Genomic DNA, 16,791 nt, shown 5'->3' with positions numbered 1-16,791 from the left:
CCAAGGCCACACAACTAGTAAGTGGTGTTGCCAGGATTCTAATACAGGCAGTCTGTCTCCAAAGTCTGTGCTTTTACCTACTACACTGTCAATATTCCCTGATGCACCTTAGCAGATTTTATAACGACTATTCAAATATCTCAAGCACTGTTAACAAGGTTTAAAAGAGCCTCAGTTTGCTTATTCTTGGATGAGAAGTATCAGGGAATAGAAGTCATAATTTACTAATATTAATACTAAATGAGATATTTCAGGTCTGAATGTACCGAGTTAAGAACTAAATATTGACAGAAAAAGTTTTCAGCAGGAACATCGGTAAACTATTAGAAATCATTTGTCTTCAAGTATTGCAATGATAATCTAAATTTTAATAGTAATTTCTTCTGAGACTCTAGAAGGCTTACTGTCTTTCTCTGTACTAATTTTATTATAACTGAGAAATGATTTGTGAATTGGAGAAATAAAACTTACTTTTTTATTGTCTGTGAATAAAGCCAAAGTAGAAGGTGAAGATGGTATCAGTTGAATGACTAGTTATATACTTTCAGGTTTTTTTTTGTAGTTAAAATACTATTATCTTTAGCTCTCATTATCTAAACATGTTTAATATTTAAACTATGGGGATAAAATCAGAAAGGACACATACTTCTGTAAAAATAATTTCTCTGTACTTATTATTAAAGCATAATATCCCAAATAAGGACGTTTTATTACAGTTATTAAAAATAAAATGTAATGTCATTAGAATATTTACTTAATTCTGGCCCTCGACTCCCTAAAAGAGAGTGATACACTTCCCTCAAATATATTATTAAGCACAAAAGTTTTGTTGCTATTAACTTTTATAAACAAAATAATAAACATACTTAAGTTTTATGATTTGATTGAAAAAATTAAAATCATTTCTTTAAAATACATTGTAACTTGTCCTTCAGTTAGAGATGAAGCACCTCTGCCCCAGCATGAGAACTTGACCTTGTAAACTGTAAACATTAAAAAGAATCTCACTCTTTGTAATTTTCTTTTAATAAAGGGAAGAGAATTGTGTTTTCATGGAATAATCTCATCAATGTTTGAGTAATAAAAATAAAAAAATACAAACACTAATTTCATATCCTTGTTAAAAATATAGCAGCCTTAAAGAAATTAAAGAAAAAAAAGGGGTGTTCCTAACTCAAGTTAGTTTTTGTTCTCTTCGAATTTTCTGCCACACATACACATACCTATAAAATCAAATAAGCACTGATTTATGTGATTTTTAAACAGTGTTTCAAATAGACTATTATTATGTAATTTTTTTGGTTTTGTTTTTATTTTTACTTTTAAAAGCACACTTATTAGATGAGCTTTGCTTACATCTCTGCTCCATTTTCCCTACAGGCTGCCATTACTCTTTGCTTTACACACTCTATTTTTGTCATGATAATTATTTACAGGGGTGACAATTGCTCTTGCGCTCCCCCCATCCCCCCCCCCAAAAAACAACCCACATTCATCTCAAACAAACTTGGATGAAGAAGATTGAATGTAAAGTGATTGTGTAATGGATTTTCAACTTTTTTTTTTTTTTTTTTTGGCTGTGTTGGGTCTTCTTTTCTGTGCGAGGGCTTTCTCTAGGTGCGGCAAGCGGGGGCCACTCTTCATCGCGGTGCGCGGGCCTCTCACTATCGCGGCCTCTCTTGTTGCGGAGCACAGGCTCCAGACGCGCAGGCTCAGTAGTTGTGGCTCACGGGCCCAGTTGCTCCGCAGCATGTGGGATCTTCCCAGACCAGGGCTCGAACCCGTGTTTCCTGCATTGGCAGGCGGATTCTCAACCACTGCACCACCAGGGAAACCCTTAACTTTTAAGTGTATGTAAGAGTAAAATGTCTCTCAAGTACTATGTAGTGTAATAATGACCGCATTGATTCATTACCCTATTGCGTGTAATTGCAATGGGTATATTTGTATATATAATTTTTTCTTTGAATTATTTTCTAAGAAGAAATTTCCAGGTATGATATTTACAATGCTTCTAAAATCATTTAAAATAACCATTCCCAAATGTTTGAAAGAATTATTTACACTGCTTATTTTACCAAAACCTAGCTAGATTATTTTACCAAAACCTAGCTAGATTATTTTACTATTTAAAGTCTTAAAATTATAATTTCTTCCTTATTAACTTGGAATTTCCAAGTTGAGGGGAATTCTTGCATTTCAACACTACTACTGTAATCCTTTTGTGTGCTTATGATATTTGAAAAAATATGAAAATCCTTTATCACCCTTCTCTATGTGTGAAGAGCCAGATTTCTTTCCATTTGTTAACATGTAATGCATTTTTCAGAAATGTGAAAGATCTAGTCTTTGGGTTCTGAAATCAGTTAATAAGTCAAGTCCTGATATTTCTAGCTCTCTGAAAATGATTGAATCAGATAAGAATCTGGGTTTTTTAGTTCCCAGCATTACCCTCCAGAACAATTCAGAATTTTCATATTACTATGCCAGTGTTCTTTGGTAATGAATATTTAAAGGAACTCTCTTGGAAATTAATTCTAGAATAGATGATTTTTATTATATTTTTACTCTACTCTCAATGCTGATCATTGCACTGGATTCCAACTTGCAATATGCTTTTTTAAAAAGCAGGAGTCTTAAGGTGACTTTGGATATTAGCATTTTTCCTTAAGTTTTCTGGATTTGAAAGTTTATCTTTTGACATTAACTATTCCTTGGTGGGACTAAAAAAATTTGCTGAATAGCTGGCAAACCTCTGTAACCTATAAGTAGGCTAGATAAATACGATACCTTTCTATACCAAGGTGTTTTTAGAGAGTTTTGAGAAATAGTAAATCCTAGATGTCAAAATGCACAAAGAGGAACATTTTGCTGAATCATTAATGTAAGGCTGCTTGGTGTATAGAGTAGGTGTTCCCATATTTTTGAAGGTTAACATGTGATCATCACCTTTTCATTATATTCTAAACATACATTTACATTTACTTTTTCTCATAACTGTTCTTTTTTTCTTTTAATTTTTACAGACTTAAGATATTCAATACAGTGCTCTGTACAATTCTTTTGACATTTTCTTATGTCACACTAACATTTAGCAGGGATTACCTAAAGTGGTATGATAGGAAGGTTTTGTTTTGTTTTGTTTTTTACTTATTTATTTATTTATTTATTCTTGGCTGCGCTGGGTCTTTATTGCTGCGCTCAGGCTTTCTCTACTTGGGGCGAGTGGGGGCTACTCCTCATTGTGATGCACGGGCTTCTCACTGCGGTGGCTTCTCTTGTTGCAGCGCATGGGCTCTAGGCACGCGGGCTTCAGTAGTTGTGGCACACGGGCTCAGTAGCTGTGGCTTGTGGGCTCTAGAGCGCAGGCTCAGTAGTTGTGGCACACAGGCTTAGCTGCTCTGTGGCATGTGGGATATTCCCGGACCAGGGATTGAACCCCTGTCCCCTGCATTGGTAGGCAGGTTCTTAACCACTGTGCCACCAGGGAAGCCCAGTAAGGTTTTTATTTTATTCTTTTTTCTTTCTGTGTTTTCCAAAATCTTCAATGAGTATTTATAATTAGGGAAAATGTGTTTTTAAAAGAAAAAATATCTCTCATATTATGCCTCATAAATAGCATATCCAGATTTTAAGCTGATCCAGTTAAAGTCTTAAAAGAAACATGAGTTTTTACTGTCTGTAACCTGATACTTTCTCCTGTCTTTCCTGAAGCAGCACAAGAATTCTTTAAATAGTGACCCTAGGAGTGGGGAGGGCAGATCTCATTCTGTTTTAGTTGAAGTAACTAAAATCAGATATGAAGCTTTCAGAAGTTATTAGTTTGCCTGAACTATTAATTCTTGTATACTACAAAAAAAAAGTTAAAATCATCAGCTAAAGTCATATTTAAGTCCTTTACTGACTTTAAAGCCTTGCTTTTGATATTTATGATATGTAACCTTTTACAATGCCAAATTCCTGGCATTTCTGATTGATAGACCCTAGGAATTTTGAAAATGACACAAATTATTTGACAATTTTAATTTAAACAAACCATATTTTAGTATTGTATATCTTACATTTGAATAACTTGAAGTTGAAATTAAAATACCTAAAATAAGTATTTTTATTTGTGTAATAACTTTAACTTATTTTAATGGTAAGATACTTAATGGCTATAATGATTTTTTTGTTGCTTTTTTACCTAGAATGGAGTAAATAAATGTGTAGTTACGACATTCTGTGCTGAAATATTGGTTTCTTAATCCACTTGGGCTCTTAAAAAGGGCATAAAAATGGTAGAGCCAGAAGGAAAATGAATAGTTAATCGTGGAGGAGGAGAAAACCTAGCTCAATACTTTGACTAGAGGCAGCTGGGGAAGTGACGTCCTGTAGCATTTGCTGTTCTAGAAAGTACAGAGACACGTAGTGAAAATGGGAGGATCTAGAAGGAGGCCGTCTCCTGTGTAGTGTATATTTATCTGTAAGTGAGCTGTTGGGGAAGGAATTAAATACAGAGACACTGTCTGCTTGCTGCCTTAAGACAGCGAAGCTGAATTGCTGATTTGCTTTAACTTTTAAAATACCCAGCTTGGTTTATTTTTCTTAGAATCATTGTATTGCTAAGACTGGGGACGCTGTTTTCTTTCACAAAGGGAATCTAAGTTCATTTCAAGGCATTCGAAATGGGGAAAGACTATTATTGCATTTTGGGAATTGAAAAAGGAGCTTCAGATGAAGATATTAAAAAGGCTTACCGAAAACAAGCCCTCAAATTTCATCCGGACAAGAACAAATCTCCTCAGGCAGAGGAAAAATTTAAAGAGGTCGCAGAAGCTTATGAAGTATTGAGTGATCCTAAAAAGAGAGAAATATATGATCAGTTTGGGGAGGAAGGTAAGTATTCAGTGTACATCTTTCTGTCTCTCCAGCTCTGTCTCTCTTTTTTCTCTCTCAGCCTTCTGGTTATTAAATTAAATTCTCTGACATTTCAAAAGTAGAAAGACAAATAATGGATGAAAACAAGATTTCATCTCTGATCATATGAATGAATGTTACATAGCTATGAATGAAATGTGTTTGCCTTTTTTTGGATTTTGACATTTTGTAATATGTATATTCTACCATTAGATTTATAATGTTAACATTATATTTGAAAAGAAACCTTAAATGCCCATACTCATTAAGAAATTGTGTCAAAAGTCTTATGCAACCTGTTTTGTTTTCTAATGAATTTTCTGTCAGAACCAATGAAGATTCTTCAGTCATTTAAAATCTTAAGATTGGCAGTTCAAATTCTGGGTAGTTTATATTTTATTCACAAAAACAAAAGAAGTTTTTTGCCTTTCTTATGGCAAAGCTAGTTTAAATTAAACAGGACAGAATCGTTTCCCTGAGAAGCCGAAGGCCCAGGCATTTAGCTGTAGTTGTTTTTGGCATTCTGCCTGGAGAGGAAAGAATTTTCCTGATGTCATAAAATACCAGAACAAGTTTTTAGCTTAATTGTAAACAGTAATTGTGTGCCAAGAAAATGAGATCTCAGAAATACAATTTTTGACCTAAAATGGCCACCTAGTTAGAACAATTATTGATTTACTTTAAGGTAACATTATTTCTTTTAAATTAAATTTTACTATCTAGGTATAGAGGAAGGCATGATAACTTCCCTTTCCTCTCCCTGCCACACTTTTGTTTCTTGGATTGTGAGATCAGAAACTAGTTGAATACAGTAAATGGGAATAATTGAAGATTATCCTTTTATCATTCTGGATTTTAAAGTGTTTGTCCATCATCTCCATATAAATGTAGCTATAAAGTAAGACTATTTTAAATTGCTAATTTAACAACAACACTTTAATTTCTACAGGTTCTGGGATTTTCAATGTTTTATATCAGGACTAAGTTGTTTTATTACCAATTTTTCTCCCCAGATGTTCTTTTTAAAATCATTGTAGTTATGAAAACTTTTTTTGGGTTTTTTTGCTTCCTTTATTGCATTTAATGTTAAATTTTCCTAATTAGAAATATATCCTAAAGTATAGTGAGGTAGCGACTGCTTATTTTGAGTTAAAACATTAAATTTAGATAAGCAGGGTGATTGTGTAGAGGGTTTTTTGTTGTTGTTTTTTGTTTTTGATCTGAGTTGCCCCCAATTGCAGTTTCTGCTGCCAGTTTTGGTGTGATGAGGACCTGCAGTGTCAGGTTCTTACAAAGTAAATATTGAAAAAAGCAAATAGTGGGCAGTTCAATCCTGTGGGTTCCTTATGGCCATACTACTCAAAATACTATGATTTGGTTCTTCTCAAAAGCTAAGCAGGATTCTGAGATACTACTAACCATATACTACTCTTTCTGAAGAAGTTATTTTGTAATTTTGTAAAGAAATCTACAGACATGGAGTAACACAATAAATTCCCATGAAAAAGCAAATATCCACTGATTTAATTCACATCTCACAAATAGCTCAAAGCTGTCTATAACTAAACCATAAGATTCAGTGTTTACTAAGGATATTTGCAGAATTTTCAGGTCACCAAATGATACATTTTTCTTGGCTTAATATTACCTCTTAATAGTGTTTTTCTTGGGTGATATTTCTCCAGTTTGATTTTTACTGAGTATCATCAGTGAGTGAATTAAAAAAAAACTAGAACAGGATCATCTGTGTACCCCAAATCTTTTTTTGTTCTTGACTCAGGTAATTGATATAAGCAATAGAGGTAATAGTAAGGGAAGAATAAGTTTTTTAAAGCATTGAACTATATTATTCAGAAATACCATTCTCTAGTTATGTTACTTTAAAATACAGTTAAAGTTATTCGATTATGTTTTAGAAATTATCTTCCTTTACAGAAAAGCATTATATTTACTTATCCTTTATTTAAAATACCTCGTTACGTATACTGTTAAAATGTGGGAAAATATTTTTGTGTCTTTGCCTGTCATTGATCTGTTTGTGCCTGCAGGCCTGGTTCCATAGCCCTTTGTGTTTCTCTAGAAGTAACTTAACAATAATTTTAGGACTGTGGGGCCATTAATAATTTACCTGATATACTTTTTCCCCCCAATTATTGCATTCTTTTGCAAGGCCTGAGACTGTGGAAATAAGGAACCATGAACTGAGAATTGTATGAGTTGAACATGCTAATTTATATATTTAGGACCTAACAGAACCAGTGATCCCAGTATATTTGTGTTTTGAAGATCTCTAATATCCACAATTTTATTTTTTTTAATTTTTTTTATATCTACTTGGTTGTGTTTCTTTTTTTTTTTTTAATTTTATTTATTTATTTATTTGGCTGCGTTGGGTCTTTGTTGCTGCTCGCGGGCTTTCTCTAGTTGCGGCCAGCAGGGGCTACGCTTTGTTGCGGTGCTTAGGCTTCTCACTGCGGTGGCTTCTCTTGTTGCGGAGCACGGGCTCTAGGCGCGCGGGCTTCAGTAGTTGTGGCACACGGGCTCAGTGGTTGTGGCTCGTGGGCTCCAGAGCGCAGCCTCAGTATTTGTGGCGCACGGGCTTAGTTGCTCCGCGGCATGTGAGGTATTCCCGGACCAGGGATTGAACCCGTGTCCCCTGCATTGGCAGGCGGACTCCTAACCACTGAGCCACCAGGGAAGCCCCTCTAATATACACAATTTTAAATTCCGGGTTTTTTAAAGGTTGGATAAAAATAGAGATGTTTTGAATTTATCATATGACCCAGCATTTCCACTCCTAGGAATCTGTAAAAGAGAAATGAAAATATAGGTCCATAGAAAGACATGTACGTGAGTGTTCACAGCAGCACCATTTGTGATGGCCCCAAATGAAAAAATCCGAAAGTATCATCTTTTAGTGAATGGATAAAGTGTGGTATATATGTATACACACACACACACACACACACACACAAATACCACTTAGCAATTAAAAGGACTGATTTAGGGCTTCCCTGGTGGCGCAGTGGTTGAGAGTCTGCCTGCCGGTGCAGGGGACACGGGTTCGAGCCCTGGTCTGGGAGGATCCCGCATGCCGCGGAGCAACTGGGCCCGTGGGCCACAACTACTGAGCCTGCGCGTCTGGAGCCTGTGCGCCACAACAGGAGAGGCCGCGATAGTGAGAGGCCCGCGCACCGCGATGAAGAGTGGCCCCCGCTTGCCGCAACTAGAGAAAGCCCTAGCACAGAAACGAAGACCCAACATAGTAATCAATCAATCAATAAATCTTAAAAAAAAAATAAAAAGCCTGTGCCTTTAAAAACCATATTAAGATGAAAAAAAAAAAAAAAAAAAAAAAAAAAAAAGGACTGATTTAATAAAACATGTTACTAAATGGAATAACCTCATGAACTACGCTAAAAAAGTCAGATGTAAATGACTACATATTGTGTTACTCCATTTATATGAAATGCATGGGTAAGGCAAATTTATAGAGAAAGATAGCAGATCAGTGGTTGCCTAGGGCTAGAGGTGGGAGCAGGGATTAACTACGAATAGAAATGAAAGAACTCTTTGGGTTGATGGAAATGTTTTATAACTGGATTGTGGTGATGGTTGCACAATTCTACAACTTCACTAAAACTACTGTATATTTACAATGGGTTAATTTTATTGTATGTAATAAATAAAACTATTTTTCCATATGGAGACGTTTCTCCATAGTTGAATCATTTGAAAACAACATAGAACTACAGAAATTGAAAATTGGATTTTGATCCAGTCTCTCCCCTAAAGTTTTAGGTTTAGTTCTGAATTGTTCTGTGATGTCAACAGAAGTTTATATTAAAAGACTTAAACAAAAAAAAAGATTTTCAATAACACATCTTCATAGTAGTCTAGTTTTCTAACATTTCTTTTTCTTATGCCTTCTTTTTTTATTGTTTATGTTTTACTCAATAACTTAAATACTGAAAGGTAGTATTTATATGATCAAATTTGTGTTTAGTATATTCATCTTTATACTAGCTTGCAGCTTCTGTTCTTCATATAGTTAAACAACTGAATCTTTTTATTTACTATATATTTTTAAAAATGAGTAAATTGTATTTTTATGAATCAAAGCTGTCTAAAGAATTTCGTTATGCTAGTTAGCTCTGTAAGTATTGTTATAAATCTGGGTTTTTACATATTAGATCTCCTTAAAGAAAGTTTTTAAAGTCCTATAATTTTTTTTCTTTGAAATCCTAATTCTTCTCCAATGCTGCTTCTTTTGATAAACTTTTAGTCAACTAACTAATGGATATCATTGTTATGGATAGTATCCCAGACACATAATTGTTTCTGGATTGCAAATTGGTTGATTGGTTGTTTTTTAAATAATAGCTGTCGGTACAGCATAGGTAAATGTTGACTCTGGGGTGCATTTCTTGCTCACACGAGTGATGATGGTGTCTAGAAAAAATTTTGGATAGCAGAGGGAATCTAGCTGAATATGAAAATTTTCCATGAGCAGTCAGAATGTATGTAGTAAAGAGTTGACTGTGTAGTTGATGACAGGCTTGTTACAATTCAAGTGCCGGGCAATGCAAGTGATACTTGCATAATAATTCATGTTGTATTGGTGTGAATTTTGGTAGGATTTTTCTCAGTCATAGTGGATACGTAGTTGACTGTTTAGTGTCAAAGCTGCATTGTTGGCTGTTAACTTTGATAAACGTCACTTCAGACAGTGTGTGAATCTTCTCAGGGACTCTTCTCAGGATATTCAAGCAGTGACCAATTTGAGGGCAAGAAGTACATTTTATTCATTTTTGCATTGCTCATGCATACAGGTCTGAAAATGACAGGCGCTCATGTTTATTGAATAAAGGGAATGAACTAATTCTTAAAGTCTCCAAAAATAAACTTTAAAATGTCTTTTGAGTGTCAAGATATTTGAGAAAAGGCAGAAGCAAAAACAATATAAAGTATAATCACACATACACATATATGAGAAATTTAATAATAAAAAATTCTACTGAAGTCACTCAGCATGATTTCACAGAGTTTTACGTGTCTTATTCTATTTGGCAACTTCCACTAAAAGGTATACATGTACTCTACTTCATCCAACAGTGTCAGCTGATGTTTAAATTTTTACCTTCATCCATGAATAGAAATCTGGAGACACAAAATCTAACAATTTGAAAACTGTCAATATATGTATTGAATGATATATCCAAATAACACTCAGGGATATGCCTTGTAGAATCAGAATGACAACTACAAGCAAGACAAGAACTTTTAACACACAGCTCATCCAAAACTTCTTTTTATAAATTTTAGTGGTATAGTTATAACTCCAAATGTTAAAAAAAGCTAGTGGCAGATTTTTAAAAATGATATATATATATCATATAACTCAAGGTCATTTCCAATGTAATTAAACCAATGCTAAATTATTTCAATCACTTCATCTTTCCTCCCACATATAAAGTATAATAATTTAACAGAGTTAATAAAGTGAGTGAATTAGCCTGCCCAATCTAACCCTCTACAAGACAAAATCTAAATGTTTTGGACCTATAATGGACTCATGAAAAGAAAGAATAACAATTTAAGTTATTACATCATGGGTTTGGCTTTTCCCTAAAAGCCCTTCCTTCCTCTGCCAAAAATGGTAACTTAGTCAGGATTATTTTTCTATTTTATTGAAGTATAGTTGATTTACAATGTTGTGTTAGTTTCTGCTATACAGCAAAGTAATTCAGTTATATATATATTCTTTTTTATATTCTTTTCCATTATGGCTTATCACAGGATACTGAATACAGTTCCCTGTGCTATACAGTAGGACCTTGTTGTTTATCCATCCTATATATACTAGTTTGCATCTGCTAATCCCGAATTCCCAATTCTTCCCTCCCCCACCCCTTGAATGACATCTTTTAAAAACTTAAATTTATATACTTCAGGTTATCAAACCAGTAGTCTATGAGATAAGAGGTTTCCGATTTTTATTTATTTTCTTTTTACCTGTGGAACAAAGACTCAGGAATAAATTATCATTAAAGATGGGGTTTGGAAGAATTTGAAAGATAAAAATTTAACTTAGGGTAGAATGATTGGAAGTTATATAGCTGTTCTGTATTCAGTTATAATGGCATTTCAGGCCAATATTAATAAATAGCAACCTAAGTTAGCCAAAGTTTATTAGTAATACAGTTGTTGAGAGTTTAACTTTCAAGAGTTGTAAGCATTTTTCTAATCATGCTTATCTCTTCATTTAGGGTTGAAAGGAGGAGCAGGAGGTACTGATGGACAAGGAGGTACCTTCCGGTACACCTTTCATGGCGATCCTCATGCCACATTTGCAGCATTTTTTGGAGGTTCCAACCCCTTTGAAATTTTCTTTGGAAGACGGATGGGTGGTGGTAGAGATTCTGATGAAATGGAAGTAGACGGAGATCCTTTTAGCGCCTTTGGATTCAGCATGAATGGATATCCAAGAGACAGGAATTCTGTGGGGCCATCCCGCCTCAAACAAGATCCTCCAGTTATTCATGAACTTAGAGTATCACTTGAAGAAATATATAGTGGTTGTACCAAACGGATGAAGATTTCTCGAAAAAGGTTAAACCCTGATGGAAGGAGTTATAGAACTGAGGACAAAATTCTCACCATCGAGATAAAAAAAGGGTGGAAAGAAGGTACCAAAATTACTTTTCCAAGGGAAGGAGATGAAACACCAACTAGTATTCCAGCAGACATTGTTTTTGTCATTAAAGATAAAGATCACCCAAAATTCAAAAGGGATGGATCAAATATAATTTATACTGCTAGAATTAGTTTACGAGAGGTAAGTTGGTAGGACATAGGATTCTGAAACCAAACAGAATTATGCATGTGATCTTAGGGCATTTATCTAAATAATAGCTAACATTAATTTTATGTTTACTACACATTATTTTTAAAATTTTCATAAGAACCTTCTGAGGTAGTACCACTATTATACCTCATTTATGGATAAGATTATACTTTCTAAGTTTAGTTATTTATGCTAACAATTTAAATGACAATTTTAAGTGAATTATATACTATGAGGCCTAGTCTGGATTAACTCTACTCTGTTTTTTACAAGTATGGTTTATGAGATCTGCACTGTAATCTCATCACCTTAGTCCATGTATAGGATTTTTCCAAAATTGTTAACTTGGGTTAATAATTATATAACAAAAAAAGTATTAAAAGACAAAATAATTTATGAGGGTACTGCTTTAATACATTAGTTCTTATTTGTTCTATTTTTAGGCACGATTTCTCAAATTGGATTGTAATCCTGCAAATAAGGCCATATCAGTTCCCTGCTTAAAATTCTTAAATGACTCCACATAGCATCTACCATAATGTCTAAACTCTTTATCTTAAAATAAAAGGTTGTTTTTAATCTGATTTCTAACCCTCGATGTATATGCATTTCCCTAAGTTTGATGTATTATTATCTTGTATACCTCTGTGTCATTGTCTGAGCTGTACTCGATGGAACACTGCTGTTCCTCACTCTACCTCAACACCTGCTACTGGTCCAATGCTTACCCCAAACTTACCCCCTGAAGCTAAGGGGGTAGGTTGGGTGCCCTTTCTCTCACAAAAGACTTCTGCACATACTTCTGTGCCAACTTTATACTGTATTATAATTACTAGTTTGCTTCTGAATTCTCTGTGCGTTCCTTGAGGTGGGGTCTGTGTTCATGGTCCCTATATGCTCAGCCTCTAACAGGAATATATGGCATATAGTAGGTACTCAGTAAATATTTATTGACTAAAACAGAAAGTATATTTCTTGTCCTAACATTTTCCCTCCAGAGAAGTTTGTAGTTGCTCCTATCTTATTCTTTCTAGTCCTGAATTTCTCCCTCTTCTCTTCTCCCATTCCATCCCTGTATCTTGAATGTTGTAATAGCAGCCTCAAACAATCCATTTAATTCCAGGGAAATGTGAAAGACATTCTTTCCTCTGTTTTTCCTTTTCTTTTCCTTCCCCTTCTCCTTTCCTTCTTTTGTAAAATGTCTGATTATGTGTGTCCTGAAGGGACTTTCTAATGTGGAAAAAGTCTTATAATTATTGATATTCTTTTGGAGGTTAAAAATTTGCCTTAGAGGTATCGTCCTTTACAGCTGGTAATATTTTTGATTAGACTTTTACATTTTGAAGTTTGTTAATTTTATTTGGTCCATTTTAGGCATTGTGTGGCTGCTCATTTAATGTGCCAACAATGGATGGAAGAACCATACCTATGACAATAAATGATATTGTGAAACCTGGAATGAGGCGAAGAATTATCGGATATGGGCTACCGTTTCCAAAAAATCCTGAGCAACGTGGTGACCTTCTAATAGAATTTGAGGTGTCCTTCCCAGATACTATATCCTCATCATCCAAAGAAGTACTTAGGAAACATCTTCCTGCCTCATAGAATGAAAAACTTTGTTACCCATATTTTGATAAGGCACTGAAAATATAAAAGGACTGGCCATTTACTGATGTAGATGTGAATTCTGTATAAAGACATGTAAATTATTTCGAGGGTTCATTAAATTGCATGAATAGAGACGGGTCAAATAAAAAGGCAAAAGGGATTTTTACAGTTAGAGAAGAAGAGAAAACCATTCACTGTATTTTATTTCATTTCTCCCGAATCAGAAAATTTTAGTATTTTGCTTACATGTAAAACTTGTTTCTGTGGAGTTAGTAGATATATTTCTAATAAAGTACTAGGATATCCAAGTACTTTATTTCTTTTATCTTTACATTATCAGTATGATAGGTTCTCATTTATAATGGAAATTTAAATTCTTAACGAAACTATACATGTGATAGGTATTTCTAGAAAATAAAAACCCAAGTCACTTGGAAATCTGGTTAACTAGATTAAAGTCACCATATGAAATGCTGCTATAGGGCTGGTACCCATAAAAGAATATCCTAATACATATGTTTCACCATTTTGATTTTTAAAGTATGCTGTAGCATTTCTTAATAACATAGTTGTAATGTTCTTAAGGCAGACCTTTTCTTCATAAAAAGGATATTAATGGCAATTTATCTCCTGTGGAAATCCCAATTGGCCTGAATTACTGATATTTTAGAAATAGGTTGTTTTTAAAATGCCATATATAATTTTATGCAAGTTGAGTATATATCTTGGACTTAATAAATTATAGGTACATTTTATTGTCCACTAGTTAAAAATAATTTGTTTGATAATAAATGTGTTTTTAGAGGAAATATTGTTACTTGGAATTAATTTTCCAATTACACAGCCTTCTATAACTTACTCATAATATGCTATATGTACCATATGCAATTTCCCTAAAAAGAATAAACTACCACTATGGTGTTAAACCAAAATATGGGGAAAATAAACACTAACTGCTGCTTATGAATGATGTTGCTACTACTTGTTATGCATATAAATATTTTACTTTTTCATATGTATAGATTGCATTCTTAGGTGTTTTAATTTTTAAAATATATTTACGTTTAAAAAGTTATTCTGTTTTCTGTTTTATAGCTATAGTAAGAATGATATTTTGAACCAATGTTTTTGGTTCAAAAGTGATTTTCAGTTTGATTGGTATACAAGGTATATTGGACCCTATCACCTTTCAGCAGAATATTGTCTTCTTTTAGAAATTCAATACATAGGTTTTAATCACCACATACTTTACCACTTTATTGAGATATAATTCACCTGCTAACAAGTTTACCCTTGGGGCTTCCCTGGTGGCGCAGTGGTTGAGAATCTGCCTGCTAATGCAGGGGACACGGGTTCGAGCCCTGGTCTAGGAAGATCCCACATGCCACGGAGCAATTAGGCCCGTGAGCCACAACTACTGAGCCTGCGCGTCTGGAGCCTGTGCCCCGCAACAAGAGAGGCCACGATAGTGAGAGGCCCGTGCACCGCAATGAAGGGTGGCCCCCGCTTGCCGCAACTAGAGGAAGCCCACGCACAGAAACGAAGACCCAACACAGCCAAAAAAATAATAAAATAATAAAATAAATAAATAAATAAAAGATGGGGCATTTCAACATCTCTCACTTAGACATAAAAATAAAAAGTTTACCCTTTTAAAGTGTACAATCCAGTGGTTTTAGTATATTCACAGAGTTGTGCAACCACTTTCTAATTCCAGAACATTTTTATCACCCCAGAAAGAAACTGAATAACCATTAGCACTGACTTCCCATTCCTCCAGCCCCTGGCAAACACTAATCTACTTTCTGTCCCTATGGATTTATCTATTCTGGACATTTCCTACAAATGGGATCAAACAATGTTTGGCTTTTTTTTTTTTTTTGGTCCTCTTTTGCTTAGCATAATGTTTTCAGGGTACATCCATGTTGCATCATGTATCAGTACTTTGTTCCTTTCTTTATGGTGGAATAATATTCCATTGTATGGATATACCACCTTCTGTTTATGCATTCATTAGTTGATGGGCATTTAGGTTATTTCCACTTTTTGGCTATTATGAATAATGCCACTATGAACATTTTTGTACAAGTTTTTGTGTACATAATTTTTCAATTCTCTTCGGAATATACCTAAGAGTAAAATTGTTGGGAATAACCATATACTTTAGTTGCAAGTGGAAAATGCTTGAAAATACCAGAGAATTCAGCTAATCATGCATATTATTCCATCTAATTCATAAATGATTCCTTTATAAATTTTCTCTGACATTTAAAACTCCTTAGGGAAGTACGAACATCATGGAAATTTTCTCACAGGTCTAAAGAGATAAGAGCTGAAAAGCATCAGTCAGAGTGGTAGGTGTGGTTTCTATTTTAAACCCACTGTCATTTATTGTAATTTTCTTGATTAAGCAATTTCTCCCAAGTTAAATAAATGATTTGTAGATTAGATAGATGGATAATCTTTGGATTAAAAAGTATTTTTTTAAAGTACAGAATTATTCTTCTAGTAGTAAAATTAATTTGCATTGCTATATAAAAACAGTATATCAATATTTTTCATGTCTTTCAGTATATCAGTATCAAATAATGCCTTAGTTTGTAGTAAGTGCCCAATTTTTATTTATTGAATTTGACTTAATGTAAGAGTTTTAAAGTTTTCTTATTTACTTAAGTTATGAAGGTACTTTTGATTTTAAAATGTTCTCTTTAAATTCAACCAGGTTCTTGGATACCTGGAATAGTTCTGAAGTACTGTGGATCTCAGTAAGCTAATAATTGATAAACATGTTTACCTACCTTTCCTACAACTAAAATTTGATTGGTACATCATCTCTGTAGCTGTTAGAATTTTGGTTTATGTGAATGTAGTTCTTAAGCCATTCTTATAAAGAGGAAACTGGAGATTTGGGAAAAGAAAAGGAGAGTAAAGTGAATGACAGAGGAAAATGAGAAGTTTTGGACGCAACCTTAAGCATGAGAAATAAAACCAGAGGCAAAGAACTCCACTCCTGTTTCTGTTAGAGGGGTGACACCGAGATGAGACAAAAAATCTGCACCAGAAGTACTACTGTGACACTAAATTATAACAGGAGATCTGTATCAGAGAAGAGCTTGGGAAATATTTAGTTACGTTTAATAGGTTAAAGGTTGCACAATATTTTTAATCAGAAGTATATATTTTGCATCTCTGGGACTGGGAATGAAGGGGTTCAAGAGATGGGATTAACTGAGAATTCTAAAACCTGAAAAATATGAAACATTTGGAATGAGGCTAGGCTTCTTTTTTGCTTAATTGCCTTTCTTCATATACCTGTTATGTATAACAAAGGAAAAATAAGTTTGCAAGCATCTTACTGAAGCTGTGAGAATGAGCGATCCTGAAAAGTTTCTAGTAAGCAGGGACTGGCAAGCCATATTTATTCCCAGTTAAAG

General features: G+C 34.1%; 1 protein-coding gene across 3 annotated transcripts in view; it reads left to right on the top strand.

The window, feature by feature from the left end:
* The window catches only part of DNAJB4 (DnaJ heat shock protein family (Hsp40) member B4), a 40,243-nt gene extending 25,811 nt beyond the window's left edge, over nucleotides 1-14,432 (top strand). Inside the window, exons 2-4 of one of the 3 annotated variants that reach the window (XM_082420982.1) lie at nucleotides 4,638-4,878; nucleotides 11,169-11,737; nucleotides 13,121-14,432. In XM_082420982.1, coding sequence (XP_082277108.1) covers nucleotides 4,668-4,878; nucleotides 11,169-11,737; nucleotides 13,121-13,354 — 1,014 coding nt within the window. In that variant the 5' untranslated portion in view covers nucleotides 4,638-4,667 and the 3' untranslated portion in view covers nucleotides 13,355-14,432. Of the gene's footprint in view, nucleotides 1-4,368; nucleotides 4,879-11,168; nucleotides 11,738-13,120 lie in introns of those variants that run through there. The other 2 variants (XM_082420981.1, XM_082420983.1) reach the window with 2 other exon arrangements.
* The last annotated feature ends 2,359 nt before the right edge of the window (nucleotides 14,433-16,791 follow it).

This window comes from Balaenoptera physalus, assembly GCF_965194825.1.
Source record: "Balaenoptera physalus genome assembly, chromosome: 1".
Lineage (NCBI taxonomy): Eukaryota > Metazoa > Chordata > Mammalia > Artiodactyla > Balaenopteridae > Balaenoptera > Balaenoptera physalus.
Note: the sequence above shows the minus strand (reverse complement) of the source record. Positions and strands in the feature narration are given on the sequence as shown.